Source organism: Somniosus microcephalus, chromosome 33, assembly GCF_052327205.1.
Source record: "Somniosus microcephalus isolate GS21.2 chromosome 33, FLI_Smic_1.0, whole genome shotgun sequence".
Lineage (NCBI taxonomy): Eukaryota > Metazoa > Chordata > Chondrichthyes > Squaliformes > Somniosidae > Somniosus > Somniosus microcephalus.
This window is the reverse complement of record NC_141019.1, coordinates 32,177,664-32,203,211: the sequence shown is the minus strand read 5'-3', so window position 1 is coordinate 32,203,211 and position 25,548 is coordinate 32,177,664. Positions and strand designations below refer to the sequence as shown.

The following is a 25,548-nucleotide window of genomic DNA, read 5'->3' as shown; positions in this document are numbered from 1 at the left end:
CAAGCTCCACGTTGAGGGAGGGGCTGGGCTCAGGGGGGCGTGTCCTCTCAAGCTCCACGTTGAGGGAGGGGCTGGGCTCGGGGGGGGCGTGTCCTCTCGAGCTCCACGTTGAGGGAGGGGCTGGGCTCGGGGGGGGCGTGTCCTCTCGAGCTCCACGTTGAGGGAGGGGCTGGGCTCGGGGGGGGCGTGTCCTCTCGAGCTCCACGTTGAGGGAGGGGCTGGGCTCGGGGGGGGGCGTGTCCTCTCGAGCTCCACGTTGAGGGAGGGGCTGGGATCAGGGGGGCGTGTCCTCTCAAGCTCCACGTTGAGGGAGGGGCTGGGCTCAGGGGGGCGTGTCCTCTCAAGCTCCACGTTGAGGGAGGGGCTGGGCTCGGGGGGGGCGTGTCCTCTCGAGCTCCACGTTGAGGGAGGGGCTGGGCTCGGGGGGGGGGCGTGTCCTCTCGAGCTCCACGTTGAGGGAGGGGCTGGGCTCGAGGGGGGCGTGTCCTCTCGAGCTCCACGTTGAGGGAGGGGCTGGGCTCGGGGGGGCGTGTCCTCTCGAGCTCCACGTTGAGGGAGGGGCTGGGCTCGGGGGGGGCGTGTCCTCTCAAGCTCCACGTTGAGGGAGGGGCTGGGCTCGAGGGGGGCGTGTCCTCTCGAGCTCCACGTTGAGGGAGGGGCTGGGCTCGGGGGGGGGCGTGTCCTCTCGAGCTCCACGTTGAGGGAGGGGCTGGGCTCGAGGGGGGCGTGTCCTCTCGAGCTCCACGTTGAGGGAGGGGCTGGGCTCAGGGGGGCGTGTCCTCTCGAGCTCCACGTTGAGGGAGGGGCTGGGCTCGGGGGGGGCGTGTCCTCTCGAGCTCCACGTTGAGGGAGGGGCTGGGCTCGAGGGGGGCGTGTCCTCTCGAGCTCCACGTTGAGGGAGGGGCTGGGCTCGGGGGGGGCGTGTCCTCTCGAGCTCCACGTTGAGGGAGGGGCTGGGCTCAGGGGGGCGTGTCCGCTCGAGCTCCACGTTGAGGGAGGGGCTGGGCTCGGGGGGGGCGTGTCCTCTCGAGCTCCACGTTGAGGGCGGGGCTGGGCTCGGGGGGGGCGTGTCCTCTCGGGCTACACGTTGAGGGAGGGGCTGGGCTCGGGGGGGGCGTGTCCTCTCGAGCTCCACATTGAGGGAGGGGCTGGGCTCGGGGGGGGCGTGTTCTCTCGAGCTACACATTGAGGGAGGGGCTGGGCTCAGTGGGGCATGTTCTCTCAAGCTCCGTGTATGGGGTGGGGGAAGGAGCCAACCGTCCAACGCAGGATTTTGCGCACTTGTCCGGGGTACGTGATAACCAACTGCCATGGAGGGAGCCGCCATGTTGGTAAAGAAAAGTCAGCCATTTTCTCCAGGGTCTTAAAAGTATAATAATAATATAAGTCACACTTTCTAATTCTCAAGAAGCCCGTATCACCCTGAAACCGCTAGGCAGTTCAATGCTGGAACTTCAGTCCTAGTTGGTGCCCTTGGCCAGGCCTTCAGGATGGGACTTTGATTACTTTTGCTTTTTTCTGTCTGTAAGTGTGTGTTTTTTTAACAATTGAGGGAATTTTATTTGCCAGTGCCTTTCACCACATTAGTGTCCTGGGAACAATATTTATCCTTCACTTAACATCATGGGAGTGGGCCTTTGGCGTAGCGGTAGCATCCCCGCCGCTGGGCCAGAAGGTGTAGAGTTTCGAACCCCGCTCCAGACCGTCCCGGCAAGTGGAGTCGGAGCTCCGGCTCTAAATTCTGGGTTGACATCCAGCGGGATACTTGCGTCCGTGGGTGTGGGTGGCCCCCCCCCCCTCGTCTGGGTTGTGGGAGCCCGTAAAACCCTCCCGCCATAGGACTAACCACCCTAATGGCTGGTACAAAGATGGTTACGGTCACGGAAGGAGCATTAATCGCGGCCAGAAATCCTTCCACCACTTCATACAGTTCCCCAAAGGGAACAGTGTGAAGACACGTACGACGACGACGACTTAACATCACTAAAAAAAACAGATTATCTGGTCATTATCACATTGCTGCTTGCGGGATCTTGCCGTGTGCAGATTGGCTGCCTTGTTTTCCTACATTACAACAGTTCAAAAAGTACTTAATTGGCTGTAAAGCGCTTTGGGACGTCCTGAGGTCTCGGCTCATCTGCTGCTGAAACCCTCATCCATGCCTTTGTTATCTCTAAACTTAACCATGCCAATGCTCTCCTGGCTAGCCTTCCATCTTCCAGTCTCCGTAAACTTGAGCTGATCCAAAATTCCCCATATCCTGACTCGCACCAAGTCCCATTCACCCATCCCCCTGTGCTCGCTGACCTACATTGGCTTCCGCTCTGGCAATGACTCAATTTTAAAATTCTCATCCTTGTTTTCAAATCCCTCCATGGCCTCCTCGCCCCTTCCCTATCTCTGTAACCTCCTCCAGCCCTACACCCTCTCTGCCTCCAATTCTGGCCTCTTGCGCATCCCCGATATTAATCGCTTCACCATTGGCGGCCGTGCCTTCAGCTGCCTGGGCCCTAAGCTCTGGGATTCCCTCCCTAAACCTCTCCGCCTCTCTCTCTCCTCCTTTAAGACGCTCCTTAAAACCTCCCTCTTTGACCAAGGTTTTGGTCTCCTGTCCTAATATCTCCTGATGTGGCTCAGTGTCAAATTCTTGTCTGATAACGCTCCTGTGAAGCGCCTTGGGACGTTTTACTACGCTAAAGGCGCTCTATAAATGGAGGTTGTTGTTTTGTTGTTATAAATGCAAGTTCTTTCTTTGTTTCTCAGTTTTACCCATACCATTATGGTCAGTGCTCCTCTTGCTCCCACACACTCTTATCCCCTCCCTGCATTCTCTGTGTTGAAATGAAGTTTCCTACACTGATTCATTCTTTCCCAGCTCCTCAATGCTGTTTAACTCTTGCCCTCCCTCTGTTTCCCCTTCCCCTTGCAATCTACAGGCTTTTAAAACTCCAGCTTGAAGTCAACTGACCACAATCATCTTCTCTCTTTGACCTTGGTGCGGCCCTGCACTGTCAGCCTTGGCTTTTCACCCAGGTTGCTCAACGTTAAGGTAAGATAAGGGTAACTTTTACAAATGCATGCTCCTGACACCGAGCCTCGCACACGGGACTGGAGTTTGCGAGTACACCCCTCTCCAAGGCACTTCACAGGTGGGCAAAGGCACTATCCAGTGCTGCACCAAGTCAGACAGACCAGAAGGTCCCATGTCGAAATTCTGTTAGCTGATCGCAGTTGGGACGCTTCAACTGGACTCAGTGCCCCTGGGGTACAATCAGCCAGAGTTCCCACTCCTGATCGCCATCCAGTGGCTGCCGCTGGGAAATGTTTGTGTGTGGACATCAGGTTGAAAAAGCATTGGGGCAGCTGTCTTGCCTCCCACAGAAAACCTGCAGACACATATGGCTGGAATTTTCGTTAGGGTTCTCTGGGAGGACATGGACTAAGAATGGTTGCTTGTGCCATTTCTCCGGAAGGTCCAATGATCTTTTGCCGAAGTTACAGCAGGCGATGGGAAGAACCCCACGGAAATTCAGGGCCATACTGTCTTTGCTCAAGCATGAAAAATGGCCAATTGGGTGAGCAACTGGACACCCTGCCAAGAATCAGCGCCTTTAGGACAGGAAGGGAGAAAACATTTAAAATGTTCAGACTATAATGAAATTATTGTCAGCATATAATGGAAATCTGAGCACTAATTGTTTAACATTTAGTGAAATGCACCTTATAGTCGGTTAGCCAATCATAAAGCACTTAATCTCTGTACAGTGACTAAATCTCTAAGTCGTGCTATTTAAAAGTATTCATTCCAGTTTAGCTGCAGGAAACCACAGTCTCAAGTTTGTAGTCAGGTTCATATCTTGAAGCAACAGGGCCTGTACAACCAGTGAGTGCAACTGAATTTACTGCTTACAGCGGACAGCGAGATCGAAATCATTTTGCCATGATAATCGATTTTAATAATAATTCCTTATTATTATATATTTTTTAGGGACGTGGCTGATTTTGTGCTAATCATGGTGAGAGATGTGTCAGTGCTAGGGAACAGAACACTGAACCCAAGGGCAAAAGAGCACCCCCTTCTGTACAAGTTAGATATCGCCATTCCTCACATCACCAAACATTCAGCAATGTGCATTTCACAACAGGGTGCTACTGGAGAGTGATCAGGTGCAGGAACCCTGGCGGATTTCCCCCCTCCCTTGCCTGGAGACATCGAGTACCCCTACAGCTGAGATCAGGTATGTTATGTTCGAATAAACACTCAAATTGGTGTGGCAATATCGAGCTGCTTTTACTTCCAGCCCCTCCAGAACATTCCGTCAAAGAATAACAAAGTAATACAAGAGAAGACCTTGGTATGTAATTGGTACCATGTGATTAACCATTAGGGGGCAATCTCGTGTTCAGATAACAATATGCAAGTACCATACATATCAAGGTATTGAACCCACGAGGTAGTGCACTTGCCCACTGAGCCACGCAGCAGGATCCATTTGAGACTTTTGAGTGCCTCCTCTGCCCTGTTCACACTCTTCTGTAACAACAAAAAGCACCATTTTTGTTACATAACAACTACCAAGAGATCTTGGGTATAAAATAAGATTTTCTTTCACAGCAGCAACACAAAGACTCATCAACAAACGAACTTTCCTTTCATCTTGCAGAGTTGTATGAAAGCATTACCCAATGTAACTCAACCTGTGGCTCGTGGTTCCCTAATTAGGAGATGGAATGGTTCAGTATGCTATATTAACCGTCACTCTCTATAACCATGTAAGCAGGACAGTGTACACGTTATCCTGCATTCCGCTAACACATCCAACAGGGCGTGTCAGGAGTCCTGGAGTATTCCCGTGAACTGACTATCTCGGAGCTCTTACGTGTCCTATTTACAAAAGAAACTGGTCTATTTGATGCCCCAGTAGGTCGTTTTATTACCTGTGGTGGAACTGAGCCACACATTTCGGCCATGTTAGCTAGTGGTAATCTGAAATGGAGATTGCTCAGGATTCTTGCACTGACTTCTACTCTCAGTAACCCTGGGCTAAGGAAGGGAACAATCATCCCGGGTTTCTGCTTGTGATTACTATCCAGTGACCTTCTTTACTGGAAAGTGTGTGTGTGTTTGGATGTTGGCTGAGTATGAGATTGGCGTAGCTGCAATGCCTCCCATGTCTGAAAAGCCCACCTAGGTTCACACATGAAGAATGGCCTCTTTGGGCAAGGTACCAGAGATTGACTGTGACCTGTGGAGCTGTACCCGCACGGTGAGTCAGTGCTTTGATGAGGGGACAAAATTGAAAAAACACAAACAAAACAGGAAAAAAAAGCACCATTTAATACCTTTACTTGTAAAGATAGGTCATGAAAGGGTCTTTCTGTGCTCCCCCCGCCCCACGATCACTCGGAATGACTGCGAGATAACCGTTGTCTCCAAGAAGCTGGATCAAGTATAACAGTTGGTTTTATTGTTGTTAGGGCAGCCTTGGCTCCTGTCATATCCTATGAATGTGACTGCTATCTGAGGCCAAGTTTTAATCCTGCCAAGTACAGGGAAGTGAGCTATACTTTGAGAGACGATTGTTGCTCTTTTACATGCGGTGCTGCCCCACCAGTATCTCACCGTTCCTTGAGGCACTGTTTCATCCAACTGCAGAGAATTGAGCACATTGTCCAGGCTGACACTCCCAATGCAGTGCTGAGGGAGCGCTGCACTGTCGGAGGGGCAGTACTGAGGGAGCGCTGCACTGTCGGAGGGGCAGTACTGAGGGAGCGCCGCATTGTCGGAGGGGCAGTACTGAGGGAGCGCCGCACTGTCGGAGGGGCAGTACTGAGGGAGCGCTGCACTGTCGGAGGGGCAGTACTGAGGGAGCGCCGCATTGTCGGAGGGGCAGTACTGAGGGAGCGCCGCACTGTCGGAGGGGCAGTACTGAGGGAGAGCCGCATTGTCGGAGGGGCAGTACTGAGGGAGAGCCGCACTGTCGGAGGGGCAGTACTGAGGGAGAGCCGCACTGTCGGAGGGGCAGTACTGAGGGAGTGCCGCACTGTCGGAGGGGCAGTGCTGAGGGAGCGCCGCACTGTCGGAGGGGCAGTGCTGAGGGAGCGCTGCACTGTCGGAGGGGCAGTGCTGAGGGAGCGCCGCACTGTTGGAGGGGCAGTACTGAGGGAGAGCCGCACTGTCGGAGGGGCAGTACTGAGGGAGTGCCGCACTGTCGGAGGGGCAGTACTGAGGGAGCGCTGCACTGTCGGAGGGGCAGTACTGAGGGAGCGCCGCACTGTCGGAGGGTCAGTACTGAGGGAGCGCCGCACTGTTGGAGGGGCAGTACTGAGGGAGCACCGCATTGTCGGAGGGGCAATACTGAGGGAGCGCTGCACTGTCGGAGGGGCAGTACTGAGGGAGCGCCGCACTGTCGGAGGGGCAGTACTGAGGGAGCGCCGCACTGTCGGAGGGGCAATACTGAGGGAGCGCCGCACTGTCGGAGGGGCAGTACTGAGGGAGCGCTGCACTGTCGGAGGGGCAGTATTGAGGGAGCGCTGCACTATCGGAGGGGCAGTATTGAGGGAGCGCTGCACTGTCGGGGGTGCCATCTTTCAGATGAGAAAAAGTATTTGTCTCAAAGCAAATGTAATAAAATGATATAATTAGTCTAATTTTACACCCAGATGAGTTTATTGTACAGGAGTTATGGTTGTTTCCTCAGATTTCAGCAGTCGGGCCTTGTGAAGTGGTGAGCAGGGGTTGGGCAGTCTGAGCAGTAAAGTTTTCCACCCCGATCTGTTGTGCTGTTCTATGAAGAGGTACTTGTCAGCCGTGGCTTAGTGGGTAGCACTCTCGCATCTGAGTCAGAAGGTTGTGGGCTCGAGCTTCACTCCAGAGACTTGAGCACAAAAATCTAGGTTGACACTCCAGTGCAGTACTGAGGGATTGCTGCACTGTCGGAGGTGCTGTCTTTCAGATGAGATGGTAAACTGATGTAAAAGACCCCATGGCACTATTTCGAAGAGAAGCAGGTGAGTTCTCCCCGGTGTCCTGGCCAATATTTATCCCTTAATTAACATCACTGAAAAACAGATTATCTGGTCATTATCACATTGCTGTTTGTGGGAGCTTGCTGTGTGCAAATTGGCTGCCGCGTTTCCTACATTACAACAGTGACTACACTTCAAAAATACTTCATTGGCTATAAAGCGCGTTGGGATGTCCTGAGGTCGTGAAAGGCGCTGTAGAAATGCAAGTCTTTCTTTCTTTCTAATGGAATAAGACAGGCAATGTGACAAATAAGAAATATAATAGGACTGAGTTGCATGGGCTTCAAGGGCTGGATTGGCAGGGCTCAGAGGCTACAAGTGGCCTTAGGGTTGCAGAGTGGACCCGCTTACCCCGGGACCATCAGATTCCTGCCGATCTGAGTCGGGAATACTGCATGTCTCGAGCATGGTGTCTCGATGATTACAGCAGCTGTTGTTTAGTTTATATTGTGAATTGGAAACAATTATTATTCACAAAGATTTATTTATGCAGATGTGGTATATACTTAGGTGTCGTGGGTAAGGAAAACACTAACGATTGATTTTCCAGGAAACAATCAAAAGCACTTGTTTCACTTCTGGGCAGAACTCTTACAAACTTCTTTCTAAATTCTTTCACTGGAGCTGTGCACCCCTCATCAACTTCCGCACCCTAAAACCTCTCGCAAAAGCCTAACTGCTGACTCATTGTGAGCAACGCCATGAGTGGGCTGTTAAAATATAAAGTCTTACATCTAACACGTGTCCATCACACTTTCTTACAGATGCAAAATAATCTTTAAAAAAGTGAGAGAAAGGTACCCAAACATTTCATCACAGGTTTTTCTTACCTGGAGCCTGAAATCTACAAGTAACTTACTGACCTCCAATTGATTATAGCAATTTACAACCAGCTACAATTGCTTGAATTCCCACCGAGAATATATGAGCAATGGCCTTAAACAGGCAGCCAGGTAAACATCAAAACTGTGTTCCGGATCCGAGGCCACACATGAGCAATGCCAGGGGTGGTCTGTCAGTCTTTCAAGAAGAAGACTGGTCCTTTTACTTTGCTAGTCTTTCTACGTTTCTATTTATTAATGATGCACATGTTGGTTTCTCAGCTGAAAGTTAATTTCAGGTCAGTTTCCTTGTTTTTTTTAACATGAAGCACATCCTTAGCAAATCAGTCAAAGTTTTCTGAGTGTGGACATGGAACAGTTGAAACTACAGATACAGTTTGTGGCAAAACGTCCCGCCCTATCCACACTTAAGATGCTCAGAATGGAGCTCATCTCTGATCATTTGGGAATAAATGTGAAATGATCCACCAACCCAGCTAGCAGCAAGTTAAAAAAATATTTTATTGCTTGTTCAGGAAAAGGGACTAAACAGATAGAACCCCACCCCCACCAGAAATAACGTTAAATATGACTGAACGCAGCGGGTATTCGTTCCAAAAGAGTATTAAATATTCGAGATGAGTAGCACACGGTATGTAAACAATCCTGGAAAGACGATCATGTGTTGGAATCCTATTCATAAAAACCGGCAGAGTAATCTGTCTTCCCCTTTAAGGCGCCTGCTTTCCTAATTGTCCAATCAGAAGGTTCAAGGCAGTTTCAAGGCATTCCCAAGTGTCAATTTCTCTCTTTTAAAACCTGTCAATAAAAAAAACCCTCTCACACCTATCACTGTGGACAAATGAGCGGTGAAGCATATGTGTGTGGGCTCTGAGGGAAGCTTGCGCGGCAGTGGGACCGGGGCAGCGATGGAGCCCTATCCAAGGGGGAGGTTGTTTACTTGAAGCCCGGGCGTCTTGAAACGGCCTCGGTCCCATTTGTCCGGTTTGTTTTCGCTTCCCTTTTCTGCCCTGCTGTTGGGTTTGGGGAGGGTGTTGGAGGGGTATAGCTGCAACTTGTTGTGACCGAAGATATTTGGGATCGGACTGTGTCAGAGGGGGGGTGGTGGGCAAAAAAAAAAAAAAAAAAAATCTTGGTGGTTTTGTTCGATGGAAAGAGCGTCTATCATCAGCCAAGTAGCTCGCAAAGAGGAGCATCTCTCGCCTCTGCGATGGAATCCAGGTAAGGAAAGCACTCCAGGGCAAACTTTATCTCGTCTCCTCCCCTTATTAAAGAGAGAAACTGAGGACATCCTCACGTGTTGTCGTTAAAAAAAACTGTTAAGTGAAGCAGAGGGAACAGCAGATTTACAGCAAAAACAAGTGAATTCTCCCACGAGAGTCAAGGATGGGATGTTCTAATATTTATAGAACATTGTTTGCAACATCAGTCCAGATGTTTGGTCACCTTTTTCGTTCTTTTCTCCACTATATTTATAAAAATTCTCCCCATTTCTATTAAAGCTTTTGTTAGTCTGACTGGCACATTTCTCTCCAACCGGTGGACAATGCTGCACGTTTTGTTACTGAAAATCGTTTCCACGTGAGCTTCGTTTCTGAACTGCAGACACTGAACAACTGTCAGTTTCGGCCACCTTTTAACGTTTACTGTGTGTTTGATTCTCGCCTCGCTATTTCCCCCAGTCTTGCAATTCCAAACTTTTTTTTTCTTGGATGTGGTTTATTTTTTCAAATTTACGCTTGTTTTTTGTTGTATTTAATTGTTATGTTGGTTTCTCAGCTGAAAGTTAATTTCAGTTCAGTTTCCTTTTTTTGATGTAGTAGTGGTTTCTGGCAGTAAATGCATAACGCAGAGCTGCTTTTCCTTTTTTAAACACAGACGAGTCTCTCTCTCTCTCTCTCTCTCTCTCTCGCTGGCGCTGCAAGGAATGTTGTGCAGACTGAGGTTTGAGGCTCCTTTAAGGGGAGATGGAGGATCGTTAGCCAAAGGGAGCCCTCCCTCCCTGTTTGGGTTATTCCAGAGCTGCATGGATACCTTCAATTGTAACCAAACCTGGGGATAGGGTAGGGCGTTGGAATACATTTTGGGGGGGATGTTTACCACTATTTTATCCAACGCTTTTTATAATTTTAGTGATTTAGTACAATGGGGCATACCCCTCTACACTTACTGGGTCTAGCAGGATTTCCCAAGTACTGCATTAGAAAGCCCCGGAGGCAGTGAGAATTCTGCTTTCTTAATTATACAAATCACTTTCCCCATTCATAATAATTAAAATCTTTATAAAAAGCAATCTTTATAGGAGACCAGTCTGCCCAAGGGTGGGCAAGTTGGTTGCCCACAAGGGTGGATATGGATGCTTTCCTAGCCCGTGAATCAGTTTATGCACGTGGGTGATGGTTTGTTGGCTTGACAAAGACTTCAGCACTTGTGAATTAGGGTAACATCTGTACAAGTTGTCGATGTTGAATTTCACCCCATAATTCCTTGTGGGAGAAAAGTGCTTAAAATAGGCATTCAAAGTTCAGTGAGGACCGCACCACGTGTCGGGCACTGAGCTGTGCCGATCAGGAAGGTCACCAGTTTGTTTCTACTCTCTTAGCTGATCTCAGCCAGGATGGAAAGAAAAGAGAGAAAGACCTGCATTTCTATAGCGTCTTTCACCACCTCAGGACGTCCCAAAGTGCTTTACAGCCAATGAAGTACTTTTGAAGTGTAGTCACTGTTGTAATGTGGGAAACACAGCAGCCAATTTGCACACAGCAAGCTCCCACAAACAGCAATGTGATAATGACCAGATCATCTGTTTTAGTGATGTTGATTGAGGGATACTGAAGAACAACAAGGCCTCGGGAGCAGATGGAATCCCTGCCGAGGCACTAAAGCATGGCAGAGAAGCACTACTGGTGCGAATTCACAAACTAATTTCTCTTATCTGGAAGGAGGAGAGCATGCCAGGGGATCTCTGAGATGCCGTAATTGTGACCATCTTCAAGAAAGGTGACCAGTCCGATTGCGGTAATTACAGAGGAGTTTCCCTGCTGTCTGCCACAGGGAAAGTCATCGCAAGAATCCTCCTCAATCGCCTCCTCCCAGTGGCCGAAGAGCTCCTCCCAGAGTCTCAATGCGGATTCCACCCACTAAGGGGCACAATGGACATGATCTTCACCGCACGTCAATTACAAGAGAAATGCAGGGAACAGCACCAACCGCTGTACATGGCCGCCTTTGATCTCACAAAGGCCTTCAACACTGTCAACCGTGAGGTATTATGGACTGTCTTCCAAGTTCAGTTGCCCTCAAAGTTTGTCACCATCCTCTGCCTGCTTCACGACGACATGCAAGCAGTGATCCTGACCAACGGTTCCACCACAGACCCAATTCACTTACGGACCGGGGTCAAGCAAGGCTGTGTCATCGCACCAACGCTCTTCTCGATCTTTCTTGCTGCAATGTTCCATCTCGCCCTCAATAAGCTCCCCGCTGGAGTGGAGCTAATTTACAGAACAAACGGGAAACTGTTCAACATCCGTCGCCTCCAGCCCAGATCCAAGGTCGTCCCATCCTCTGTCGTTGAAGTACAGTATGCAGACGACGCTTGCGTCTGCACTCACTCGGAGGTCGAACTCCAAACCATCGTCAACACCTTCACCGATGCATATGAGAGCATAGGCCTTACACTAAACATCGGTAAGACAAAGGTCCTCTACCAACCTGCCCCCACCACACCGTACTGCCCCCCCCCCCCCCCCCCCCGATTTATCAAAATCCACGACAAGGCCTTTGACAACGTGGACCACTTTCCATACCTCTGGAGCCTACTGTCAACAAGGGCAGACGTCGATGACGAAGTCCAACACCGCCTTCAGCGTGCCAGTGCAGCCTTCGGTTGCCTGAGGAAGAGAGTGTTTGAAGACCAGGACCTCAAACCCGGCACTAAGCTCATGGTCTACAAAGCAGCAGTGATACCCGCCCTGCTGTATGCCTCAGACATGGACCATGTACAGCAGGCAAAGCACTGGAGAGGTACCACTAACGCTGCCTCTGCAAGATCCTGCAAATCCATTGGCAGGATAGGCGCACCAACGTCTGTGTTCTCGGCTCAGGCCAACATCGACCATGCTCGATCAGCTCCAATGGACGGGTCACATCGTTCGCATGCCCGATACGAGACTCTCAAAACAAGCGCTCTAGTCGGAGCTCTGACACGGCAAGAGAGCCCTAGGTGGGCAGAGGAAACTCTTCAAAGACGCCCTCAAATCCTCCTTGGAAAAAGTGCGACATCCCCACTGACACACCTGGGAATCCCTGGCCCAAAACCGTACAAAGTGGAGGAGAAGCATCCGGGAAGGCGCCGAACACCTTGCGTCTCTTCGCCGGGAGCAAGCGGAAGGAGCGCACGTCAACTCGAGCACCCCACCCACCCGCCCCTTCAACCACCATCTGCCCCACCTGTGAGACTGTAGGTCCTGCACTGGACTCGTCAGTCACCTGCAAACTCATTTTTAATGTGGAAGCAAGTCATCCTCTGTTCCGAGGGACTGCCTAAGAAGAATGATTTGAGGGATAAATATTGGCCAGCACACCAGGGATAACTCCACTGCTCTTCAAAATAGTGCCATGGGACCTGAGAGGGTAGACAGGGCATCGGTTTAACGATTCATCCAAAAGACAACACCTCTGACAGTGCAGCATTCCCTCAGTACTGCACTAGGAATGTCCCCCTAGATTATGTGCTCAAATCTCTGGAGTGGGACTTGAGTCCACGACCTTCTGACTGACCGAGTACTACCCACTGAACCACAGCTGACACTTGGTGCTGGGGTTGCCGCAATTGACCTTTGCCACTGGATCAGGGAATGACCAGCATTCCAAGTCCTGGCTGCGAGCTCGTGAGCTATGCTGGAAAGTGTGTGCGTGTGGACACTGAGGGAGTACATGGTCAGGTTTGTCTCTGATGCACCCTCTGATCGGTAACCCAACAATCGATGTCTAGTCTTGCATGAGGAACTGGGGACTGTTGTCTCCTATGGAACTGTATTCCACAAGGCACTGCCTTCAAGAGGAGCATGAAGGGAAAACATTTGAAATGGGAGGAAAAAAATACCAGTTTAAGATTATGAAGTTTGCTGTGCAAGTGAGCAGTTGTGGAGATAATAATGAATTTTATATATAATCTCACACTTGCTCCCTGTTGCACACACTTTCGATCTACTGCCTCATTGAGCAATGCCGTGGGAGATCTGCCAGTGTACAGATATAGTGGGTATTGGGAGCAATTACAGACAAGTGATTCAATCGAGTGGTTTAAATAACTTGAAGCTCCAATGCGTTCCACCCATGAGGATGGGTGGAATCTGAGACCAGGCTACAGCCTGAGCTCGCTCTTGTGCAGTTGCTCTTTTTCCATTAATGCACTGTGCAGGTCTGTAGGTGCTTTCTTTCCATGCAGGCATTGGGGGTCGTGCCCAGGCTCTAGTGCTCTGTGCACTTGTTGCACATTGAAATAGAAAATGCTGGAGGCACACAGCAACCGGTGGGCACTGCAGGGTATAGGGCCTGGTTGGCACAGATGATATAATTTAGATTTATAGTTTTCTTTAGTTAATTAGACTTTGTTTTTAAATGATCATATTAGTCATACCTCCTCAGAAGGGGCACTTGTGGAGCTGTCTTTTTCTGTTTGTGACACTGGGACAACCCAGTGACACCCTTATTGGTCAACTTCAGCATCAGCAGAGAGAAGGCATTCACTGTTTGGGGTGTGGATCCTTCATCAGACATGCCTGCCCATCTCTCATTCTTCACTTAGAAACATAGAAAAATAGGAGCAGGAGTAGGCCATTCGGCCCTTCTACTAAGGGGCCACGCTTTAAGCGTTAACTGCTCCGCTCTCTCCACCGAGGCAGCCTGACCTCCCGAGTCCGTCCATCATTTTCTGTTTGGTTCACATTTCCAACATCTGCAGTGTTTATTGCTTTTTTTAAGAAAAAGATGTGCATTGAAGTTTGAGTGAGGAAATGTGGTCAGTATCATGTGAAATTGGTTCATTTCACACTAAATAAGCCCTTGCTGTATTCACGTATGAGTTGAGTCCCTCAAAATATTTGTTACCCTTCACATTAGTTACTGGTTTGGCAGAAATATTCGCGAATACTTTTTTTTCCCCCCTGCTTTGTGTTTTTTGTTTAAAACTAGAAGCAATGTTACTCAAGGGTCCCTGGTTGTATTAAAGTATCCCTGTCTTAATGGATATCTTAAAGCTGTCGCTGGTCAGTAGAATACAGCTGCCATTCCATTATTTTTCCTGTTTCTTACATTACAACAGTGACTACACTTCAAAATTACTTCATTGGCTGTAAAGCACTTTGGGACGTCCTGATGCTGTGAAAGGTGCTATATAAATGCATGTTCTTTCTTTCTGTGCTTTATGCTAATGAGCTGCATGGTTTTAGCTGGGATCGGCAAGCTGCTGTGCCTTTTTTTTATAGCGGATTCGAGTCGACTGATGCAATGAAATTTGCACTGCAGATTGTAAAATCTAGTTTAACAATAACCAACTGGACTGTGACTCTTCCTTGGGGTGAAATGCAGGCACCTGTGACATTTGCAATGTTTCTCTCTAATAATCATAAGTGATGAATTGTGCATTTTGGGTAAACCCACCCCGATCCCAGTTAATGAGGCTCTGCTGATGGATCAGTTGATGCATGTTGTAGTCCTGAGCTGTACAAAGCAGGAAGGTTCTATGACAACTGATCTGTGCTGAGTTCACTGATCTCGGCCATGGTGACAGTGGGAGTACTGGAATTGGCCTCTGCCCCTGGACTAGGGAGGGTAAAATTAGCCAGGGTTCCTGCTCCTGAATACCACCATCAAGTACAGTTTCACTAGAAAGATTGCTTGAGGGCAGGGGGTCGGGCTTGGCTGTGATGCACCCATGCTCGACTAGCTTGCTGACATTTAGGCTCCCACGTAATTAATGGCCACTTGAGTGAGCTGCCAATGCACAAGGGACCTGAACTCCGAGTGCGTCAGCACCTTTTTAGGGCTAGAGGAGGAAAATGCCAATGGACCAAATCACTTCTTTCTTGTTTCATGTGTAGAATTCCTGAACAAAGCATCTCAAATACAGAATCCTGATCCTAATTTACAAAATTATCTTAACACTTAATCTGATCATCCACTGATGAAACATCTAGAAGCAGCAGCCCTATCTTATGTCATAGAAACATAGAAGATAGGAGCAGGAGTAGGCCATTTGGCCCCTCGAGCCTGTTCCACCATTTAATGAGATCGTGGCTGATCATCCAAATTCAGTACCCGGTCCCTGCCTTCTCCCCATATCCCTTTTTAGCCTTAAATATATCCAACTCCTTCTTGAATATATTTAATGAATTGGCCTCAACTGCCTTCTGTGGTAGAGAATTCCACAGGTTCACCACTCTCTGGGTGAAGAAATTCCTCCTCATCTCTGTCCTAAAATGGCTTACCCCTTATCCTTAGACTGTGACCCCTGGTTCTGGACTCCCCTGCCATCGAACATCCATCCTGCATCTAGTCCTGTCAGAATTTTATAAGTTTCAATGAGATCCCCTCTCATTCTTCTAAACTCCAGCGAGTATAAGCCTAATCGACCCAATCTCTCCTCATACGTTATTCCTGCCATCCCAGGTATCCGTCTGGTGAATCTTCACTGCACTCCCTCCATGGCAAGAACACCCTTCCTCAGATAAGGCGACCAAAACTGCACACCGTACAAGGTGTGGTCTCACCAAGGCCCTGTACAACTGCAGCAAGACATCCTTGCTCCTGTACTCTAATCCTCCTCGCTATGAAGGCCAACATACCATTTGCCGCCTTAACCGCCTGCTGCACCTGTATGCTTACCTTCAGCGACTGGTGCACAAGGACGCCCAGGTCTCGTTGCACTTCCCCTTCTCCCAATCTATTGCCGTTCAGATAATCTGCCTTCCTGTGTTTGCCACCAAGTGGATAACCTCGCATTTATCCACATTGGGCAGATGCAGTATAATCACCCAACCTGTCCAAATCATACTGGAGTTTCTCTGCATCCTCCTCACAGCACACACACCCACCCAGCTTTGTCATCTGCAAACTTGGAGATATTACATCTAGTTCCCTCATCTAGATCATTAATATATATTGTGAATAGCTGGGGTCCTAGCACCGATCCCTGCGGTACCCCACTAGTCACTGCCTGCCACTCGGAAAAAGAGCCGTTTATTCCAACTCTTTGCTTCCTGTCTGCCAGTCAGTTCTCTATCCAAGTTAGTACCTTACCCCCAATCCCATGTGCTTTAACTTTGCACGCTAATCTCTTATGCGGGACCTTATCAAAAGCCTTCTGAAAGTCCAAATACACCACATCCACTGGTTCTCCCTTATCTATTTTACCAGTTACATCCTCAAAAAATTCCAGTAGATTAGTCGAGCATGATTTACCTTTTGTAAATCCATGTTGACTTTGTCCGATCCTGTCACTGCTTTCCAAGTGCTCTGTTATTACATGTTTTATAATGGACTCTAGCATTTTCCCCACTACCGATGTCGGGCTTACCGGTCGATAATTCCCCGTTTTCTCTCTACCACCTTTTTTAAGTAGTGGGGTTACATTAGCTACCCTCCAATCCATGGGCACTGTTCCAGAGTCTATAGAATTTTGGAAGATGACCAGCAATGCATCTACTATTTTTAGGGCCACTTCCTTAAGTACCCTAGGATGTAGATTATCAGGCCCTGTCACTGTCGTGTACGTTTTCCTTTTGATGTCTAGCCGAGTCTCTGGCTGGCTGCTTTCAGTGGGTAGCAGGATAAGGACTTGCCGATTTTACTTTAATCTGGGGTTTACAGTGGGCCTGATCCAGGTGTAACACTTCCTGGTACATGGGTTCACGTGTGACTCTGGACAGTGAGTCTCGGCAAGCTATTTGACAGCTGAAGGCGTCATAACTGAGCCCAGCCCTGTCCTTGCTCCAGCGGTGGTCACTGGATAGCAATTGGGAACTCTGGCTAGTTTCTCACAATTTGATGTTTGGTAATAGTTGTTATGACTCTGCAACAGCAGTGCCCTAATCTTTAATATCGCTGCTGTCCCTCTGTTGGCATCACAGAAAAGGAAATCTGAAATAAAACCAGAAAATGCTGGAAATACACAGCCGGCCAGTCAATAATATTCAGGTGTAGACCCTGTGAGAACTAGATTTGAACACGGACCATTTAAAATGTCAATTCTTTAAGTTATGGTAGTTTCATGTCTGATTGCTACTTTTCATGTAGAAATAACTGACTTATCCCTCTTGTTGCTGTTTAGGTTTGGCCCCTACCTCAGCCCACCTGCTGCTGAAACCCTCAGTCGTGCCTTTGTCTCCTCCTGGCCGGCCTCCCATCCTCCACTCTCTGAACTTCTTCAGCTCATCCAAAACTCTGCTGCCTGTGTCCTAACTCTCTCCAAGTCCCGCTCACCCATTTCCCCTGTGCTCGCTGACCTACATTGGCTCCTGGTTAAGCAATGTCTCGGTTTTAAAATTCTCATCCTTTGTGTTTAAATCCCTTCATGGTCTCACCCCTCCCTATCTCTGTAATCTCCTCCAGTCTGACCAACCCCTCCCTTCATAAACTCTGAATCTGGACTCTTGTGCATCCCCACCCTTGCCCCACCTACCTCCCTTCGCCCCACCACTGGTGGCTGTGCTTTCAGCTGCCTAGAACCTAAACTCTGGAATCTCCTTTTTAAACCTTTCTGCTTCTCTACCTCCCTCGTTTTTTCCTTAAAACACACCTCTTTGACCAAGCTTTTGGTTACCCCTCCTGATATCTCCTTTGGCTTGGCGTCCATATTTTGATTGCATCTCTGTGAAGCACTTTGGACCTTTTTTTCCTATGTTATTGGTACTATATAAATGCAATTGGGTGGTGTAGCCACCTTTTTTCTAGAGTGTGTGTGTACACCTTTAACAGAGGGGAGAAGGCAGAGGTTAGCGCTGGGTGAGTGGTGTCACTTGCTGGAGTTACTTAGTTATGGGGTTAATGGCATGACTCAATAAAATGATTTAGTTCAATCACCTTTCCTACTGAGTCAGCTGTTGGCTTTGTGAGGGGTGTATGTGGTCTAAATGCTATGTTGAAGTCAGTCCCACCATAGCAGTGGTGTCTGGCTTTAATTATGCGTGTGTATTTTAAAATGGACAGCACAGCAACACACAACTAGTTCAGTGTGACTGACCTGGAGCTCCTGGGGGGGGCAACCCAGGGTCTACTGTTAACAGTCAATCAACTGTTGCCCTTCTGACTTTGAGAAGGACCTCCCGAAGAGCTGGCTCAGTGGCTGTTCTGCACAGTGATATAAGGCAGAGAGGGAGAAGCCAAGTGTTCAACAGAGGACTTGAGTACAGCTGGGACTGACCGAATGTGATGGGATTTGTTGGTGAGGTGCTGTTTGTTTTGTTTTAGCAGCATCTACAGAAATGGAAATGCATGTATTTCTGCTTTTTAATTTTAGTTATCATAGTCATAGTTATACAGCACATAGAGGCCCTTCAGCCCATCGTGTCTGTGCTGCCCATCAAGCCCTATTTATTCTAATCCCTTTTTCCAGCACTTGGTCCATAGCCTTGTATGCTATGGCGTTTCAAGTGCTCATCTAAATGCTTCTTGAATGTTGTGAGGGTTCCTGCCTCTACCACCCTTTCAGGCAGTGAGTTCCAGATTCCAACCACCCTCTGGGTGAAAAAGTTTTTCCTCACTCCCCTCGAAACCTCCTGCCCCTTACCTTGAAACTATGCCCCCTTGTTATTGACCCCTCTACTAAGGGGAAAAGTTCCTTTCTATCTACCCTATCTATGCCTCTCATAATTTTGTACACCTCAATCAGGTCCCCCCTCTGCCTTCTCTGCTCCAAGGAAAACAACCCCAGCCTGTCCAGTCTCTTCATAGCTGAAGCGCTCCAGCCCAGGTAACATCCTGGTGAATCTCCTCTGCACCCTCTCCAATGCAATCACATCCCTCCTATAGTGTAGCAACCAGAACTGCACACAGTATTCCAGCTGTGGCCTAACTAACGTTTTGTACAGCTCCATCATAACCTCCCTGCTCTTGCCTTCATTAGCCAAAGCATAGAATATAAGTATCCCATATGCCTTTTTAACCACCTTATCTACCTGTCCTGCTGCCTTCGGGATCTATGTACATGCCCACCAAGGTCCCTCTGATCCTCTGTCCTCCCTAGGATCCTACCATTCATTGTGTATTCCCTTGCCTTGTTAGTCCTCCCAAAATGCATCACCTCACACTTTTCAGGGTTAAATTCCATTTACCACTGATCTGACCAACCCGTCTATCATCCTGTAGCCTGACGCTTCCCTCCTTGCTATTTACCACTCCACCAATTTTCGTGTCATCTGCGAACTTACTGATTATATCTCCTACATTCATATCTAAATCATTAATGTACACTACAAACAGCAAAGGACCCAGCACCGATCCCCGCGGTACACCACTGGACACAGGCTTCCAGTCACAACCTTCAACCATTACCCTCTGCCTCCTGCCACTAAGCCAATTTTGGATCCAATGTGCCAAATTGCCCTGGGTCCCATGGGCTCTTACCTTCTTGACCAGTCTCCCATGTGGGACTTTGTCAAAAGCCTTGCTAAAGTCCATGTAGACTACATCAACTACACTACCCTCATCCACATACCTAGTCATCCCCTCTCAAAATTCAATCAAATTGGTTAGACATGATCTCCCCCTGACAAAGCCATGCTGACTATTCTTGATTTAATCCTTGCCTCTCCAAGTGGAGACTAATTCTGTCCCTCAGAATTTTTTCCAATAATTTCCCTACCACTGATGTTAGGTTCACTGGCCTGTAATTCCCTGGTTTATCCCTGTCGCCCTTCTTGAATAATGGTACTATGTTAGCTATCCTCCAGTCCTCTGGCACGTCCCCTGTGGCCAGAGAGGTTCTGACAATTTGTGTCAGAGCCCCTGCAATCTCCTCCCTTGCCTCACACAGCAGCCTGGGATACATCCCGTCTGGGCCTGGGGATTTATCCACTTTTAAGCTCGCTAAAACCGCTAGTACCTCCTCTCTCTCAATACTAATTTGTTCAAGTATATCACAATCCCCCTGCCTGATTTCTATGCCGACATCATCCTTCTCCATAGTGAACACCGATGCAAAATATTCATTTAAAACCTCACCCACATCTTCCAGCTCTACACAGATTGCCACTTTGGGCCCTACTCTTTCCCTGGTTATCCTCTTGCCCTTAATATACTTATAATAAAACACCTTGGGATTTTCCTTTTATTTTGCCCGCCAGAGTTTTTTCATGCGCCCTCTTCGCTCTCATTTCTTTAAGTACCCCCCTGCACTTTCTATGCTCCTCTAGGGCTTCCACTGTTTTTCATCCTTTGTGTCTGCCAAAAGCCTTCCTTTTTTTCCTAATCCATTCTTGTATATCCCTTGACATCCAGGGTTCCCTGGGCTTGTTGGTCCCACCCTTGACCTTTACGGGAACATGTTGGCGTTGTACTCTCTCTTTCCTTTCTGAAAGACTCCCACTGCTCTGATGTGGATTTGCCTACAAGTAGCTGATCCCAATCCACTTTGGCCAGATCCTGCTTTATCATATTAAAATCGGCCTTCCCCCAATTTAGAACCTTTTTATTTCCGGTCCATCTTTGTCCTTTTTCATGATTACTTTAAATCTCACCGAATTATGGTCACTGTCACCAAAATGCTCTCCTACTGACACTTACTTCTACCACTTGCCCGGCTACATTCCCTAGAATTAGGTCCAGTACCGCCCCCTCTCTTGTAGGACTTTCTACATGCTGGCTCAAAAAGCTCTCCTGGATGCACTTTAAGAATTCTGCACCCTCTAAGCCTTTCACACTTTGACTATCCCAGTTAATATTGGGGAAGTTGAAATCCCCTACTATTATTACCCTATTATTTCTACCCTTCTCTGAGATTTGCCTACATATCCATATCTGTTCCTCTATCTCCCCCTGACTGTTTGGGCCTATAGTACACTCCCAGCAAAGTGCTTGCCCCCTTTTTGTTTTTAAAGTTCTACCCATATGGCCTCATTAGAGGAACCTGCTAATATATCATCCCTCCTTACAGCAGTAATTGACTCCTTGATTAATATTGCAACACCCCCCCCCCCCTCTGTCTCGCCTGAAGATTCTATACCCTGGATATTGAGCTGCCAGTCCTGCCCCTCCCTCAACCATGTCTCTGTGATGGCAATAATATCATACTCCCATGTGTTTATCAACACCTTCAATTCATCTGCCTTACTCGCAAGACTCCTTGCATTAAAATAAATGCCATCCAGCCTTGCCATACTCCCTTGTGCCGTTACATATTTTCTCTGCCTTCCAGGCTGACTTGTTTTTTCCTTTATATTTGGATGTGCATCACCCCCTACTATAGCTCCACTCCGTATCCCATCCCCCTGCCAAGTTAGTTTAAACCCCCGCCAACAGTACTAGCAAACCTCCCCGCAAGGATGATGGTCCCGTTCCGGTTCAGGTGCAACCCGTCCGACTTGTACAGGTCCCACCTTCCCCAGAAGCAGACCCAGTGATCCAGGAAACTAAAACCCTCCCTCCTGCACCAACTCTTTAGCCACGCATTCATCTGCTTTATCCTCCTATTCCTATACTCACTAGCACGTGGCACCGGGAGTAATCCAGAGATTACAACCTTTGAGGTCCTGCTTTTTAATCTGCTACCTAGCTCCCTAAATTCTTGTTGCAGGACCTCATCCCTCTTTCTACCTATGTCGTTGGTACCAATGTGAACCACGACCTCTGACTGTTCGCCCTCCCCCTTCAGAATGCCCTGCAGCCTTTCAGTGACATCCTTGACCCTGGCACCAGGGAGGCAACATACCATCCTGGAGTCACGTCTGCGGCCACAGAAATGTCTATCTGTTCCCCTTACGATAGAATCCTCTATCACTATTGCTCTCCCACTCTTTTTCCTCCCCTCCTGTGCAGCTGAGCCACTCGTAGTACCACGGACTTGGCTCTTCCCCTGAGAAACCATCTCCCCCAGCAGTATCCAAAACGGAAAATCTGTTGGAGAGGGAGATGGACCCAGGGGACTCCTGCACTACCTTCCTAGTTCTTTTACTCTGTCTGGCGGTCACCCATTCCCTGTCTGCCTGTGCATTCTTTACCTGCGGTGTGACCACCTCGTTAAACGTGCTATCCATGAAGATCTCAGCTTCACGGATGCTCCACAGTGGCTGCAGCTCCAGTTCCAAAACGCGGCTTTCGAGTAGCTGCAGCTGGAGACACTTCCTGCACATATGTTCGCCCTGGACACCGAAAGTATCCCTGACATCCCACATAGCACAGGAGGAGCACGCTGCGCTGCCCTGCCATGTCCTACCCTTAATTTACTCCCTTTACTTCCTTTTAAATTAAAGAATATTAAGTACACTAGGGACCTTGCTTCCCTTTAAACACTACTTACTCTAAACTAGAGACATTACTTTTACTTCAACGTCTGGACTGTAGAAATACTCACCAGGTCCTACTTACCATCAGCTCCTTCCCTGGTTGTGACTTCACTTTAGCGGTTTCACAGTTGTTGTCGTTTGACTGCTCCCGCTCTCGACTTTTTCCCAACTCGCAGCACTCTGGTGTCTGGCCTCCTCTGCAGCGCTTTTTTTTTTTGGCCGATCCGCCTTCTCTCAGGTCCCGCTGCCATTCCCACAAAGGTCCGCCTCTTTTTTGGTTTTTCAATTTATTTCCTATTTCATTGCTTTATTCTAACAACCTGTTTGTATTGAATCATAGAAATTTACAACACAGGCAGCCATTCGGCCCATCTTGTCCATGCCAGCCGACAAAGAGCTATCCCCCCTAATCCCACTTTCCAGCTCTTGGTCCGTAGCCCTGTAGGCTACGGCACTTCCAAGTGCATATCCAAGTACTTTTTAAATGCGATGAGGGTTTCTGCCTCTACCACCCTTTCAGGCAGTGAGTTCCAGACCCCCACCACCCTCTGGGTGAAAACATTTCTCCTCAAATCCACTAATCCTCCGACCAGTTACTTTAAATCTGTGCCCCCTGGTTATTGACCTCTCTGCTAAGGGAAATAGGTCCTTCCTATCCACTCTATCTAGGCCCCTCATAATTTTATACACCTCAATTAAGTCTCCCCTCGGCCTCCTCTGTTCCAAAGAAAACAACCCCAGCTTATCCAATCTTTCCTCATAGCTAAAATTCCTCAGCCCAGGCAACATCCTCGTAAATCTCCTCTGCACCCTCTCTAGTGCAATCACATCCTTCCTGTAATGTGGTGACCAGAACTGCACGCAGTATTCTAGCTGTGGTCTAACTAGTGTTTTATACAGTTCAAGCATAACCTCCCTGCTCTTATATTCTATGCCTCGGCTAATAAAGGCAAGTATCCCGTGTGCCTTCTTGCTACTTCAGGGATCTGTGGACATGCACTCCAAGGTCCCTCTGATCTTCTGCACTTCTCACTGTCCTACCATTTATAGTGTATATTCCCTTGCCTTGTTAGCCCTCCCCAAATGCATTACCTCATACTTCTCCCGATTGAATTCCAATACTGGTTTGTTGATGATTAATAGAATATATTTTGCTAGATTAATTTCTCCCCCCATCCTGCCCCCACATTTTCTTTCTCCTCAACCGAAGGTGCTAACTCGTGCTAGGGTACGGGCACTGACTCTGCCCTCTGGTAGTCGTCCAAGTGGCTATTCTTCACACAAGAGCCAGCAGGAGGTTATTCAGCAGGCATCACAATCTAACCTGATCCTGTCCTTAACAATGTTCATGCGTGCACACTTCAACAAAGGTCATTAAATAACAAGTCAGTCCTTGGAATGCTAGTTTACCGCCGCGCCCCCCACCGGCGCGCGCGTGTGTGTGTGTACGTGTGTGGTTTAGCAGTCTTATTGCAGCATACAGCTCATTCATGGACGCAGCCGTAGCCAATACTTCCTAAATTTCCCTATTTGCCCTTCCCATCTCTCTAACCTCCTCCAGCCCAACCCTCAAATCTCTGCACTCCTCCAATTCTGGCTTCTTGTGCATCCCCAATTTCCATTGCCTCCACCACTGGTGGAATTCTCTGCCCCAGAGGGCTGTGGATGCTGAGTCTTTGAGTATATTCAAGGCTGAGAGCGATAGATTTTTGGATTCTAGGGGAATCAAGGGATATGGAGATCGGGCGGGAAAGTGGAGTTGAGGTCGATGATCAGCCATGACCTTATTGAATGGCAGAGCAGGCGCGAGGGACCGTATGGCGTACGCCTGCTCCTAATTCTTGTGTTCTTATGTTTCTATGTGCCTTCGGCCTTCTAGGCCACAAGCTCTGGAATTACCTCTTCTGCTTTTTAAGACGCTCCTTTAAAACCTACCTCTTTGACCAAGCTTGTCCTAATGTTGCCCTCTTCGGCTCGGTGTCATGTTTTGTCTGATTACATTCCTGTGAAGCGCCTTCGGACGTTTTACTATGTTAAAGGCGGTATAGAAATGCAAGTTGTTGCTTTCAAACCCCAAAGCTGGAGACTGTTTCAGGGTCGCTGACGTTACTTCGGTGATGTCAAGTGACTGCAGTAGAAGTGGCTCGGCACAGCTGAGGCTCAGGGGATGTGCCACACTGGTGCTGTCTTTGTGACAAAACATCAAGTTTAATCCAAAACAAATGGAAGGCTCTGTCCTGGAGAGGATTTAAAACCCCCATTTAGTATGTGGGCTCCCAATCGATGAAGTGTGACCAGAGGGAAAGTGGGCCACATCGAAGGGGCGTCTTTAGGAAGGATTCATGTCATGAACGTTCCCGTAATCGTAAAGCGGCAGACGCCAGATCAAATTAAAAGGAGATGGCGTCGTTTGAATCTCTCCAGCTTTGAGATGGCCGCTCCCGGGTTTTGCCCGCCTTGATGGCTCGGGCTCGCGCGCTCCCGCCGCTGCCGGCCAATGAGGACGCTGCCTCGCGCGCGCGTGAGGTAATGGAGGCGGACTCGCTGCGCGTGGGCCCGGCCTCCAGTGAGGCGACGCCTTCTGGAGAGCGGGAGAGAAAATAGGAGTAACATTGCTGGCGGCGATTCTTCCACCCACTGGGCATGGAGGGAGGAGGGGGTGCAGCTTCTCCATTGGTGCAACATAGCCATAATTTATGGCATTTTCCAAATACAGCCCTCCAATCACTATGGTTGCGGCCCTTGGCAACCAGCACCCTCACGTGGTATTCTGTGTGGCATATTTAATAATTGGGTAGATCTAATGTCGCTGTGACTGGGTGGTCTTTTGCATTCCACAGTCTGTAAATGGGACCAGAGCTTGATGCCTGGCCTGTGTCGCCTTCGCTGATCGCAGCTAAGGCAGACGTAGGGGCGCCGGGTTACTGATCGTGGCTAAGGCAGACGTAGGGGCACCGGGTTACTGATCGCAGCTAAGGCAGACATAGGGTTGCCGGGTTACTGATCGTGGCTAAGGCAGATGTAGGGTTGCCGGGTTACTGATCGCAGCTAAGGCAGACGTAGGGGCGCCGGGTTACTAATCGCAGCTAAGGCAGACGTAGGGTTGCCGGATTACTGATCGTGGCTAAGGCAGATGTAGGGGCGCCGGGTTACTGATCGTGGCTAAGGCAGAT

At 48.8% G+C, this 25,548-nt stretch overlaps 1 protein-coding gene and 1 long non-coding RNA gene across 4 annotated transcripts in view; one reads left to right on the top strand and one right to left on the bottom strand.

Moving 5' to 3' along the window:
- Window positions 1–4,275: 4,275 nt before the first annotated feature.
- LOC147097108 (uncharacterized) lies at window positions 4,276–24,946 on the bottom strand. The gene is made up of 2 exons (XR_015074486.1): window positions 24,311–24,946; window positions 4,276–4,534 (listed from the first exon to the last, which is right to left on the bottom strand). It is a non-coding gene; the product is annotated as an uncharacterized LOC147097108 (long non-coding RNA).
- Window positions 8,668–25,548, top strand: part of LOC147097107 (carboxy-terminal domain RNA polymerase II polypeptide A small phosphatase 2-like) — a 38,057-nt gene continuing 21,176 nt past the window's right edge. For all 3 annotated transcript variants that reach the window (XM_085972949.1, XM_085972950.1, XM_085972948.1), the window contains exon 1: window positions 8,668–9,092. In XM_085972949.1, coding sequence (XP_085829075.1) covers window positions 9,020–9,092 — 73 coding nt within the window. In that variant the 5' untranslated portion in view covers window positions 8,668–9,019. The remainder of the gene's footprint in view (window positions 9,093–25,548) is intronic.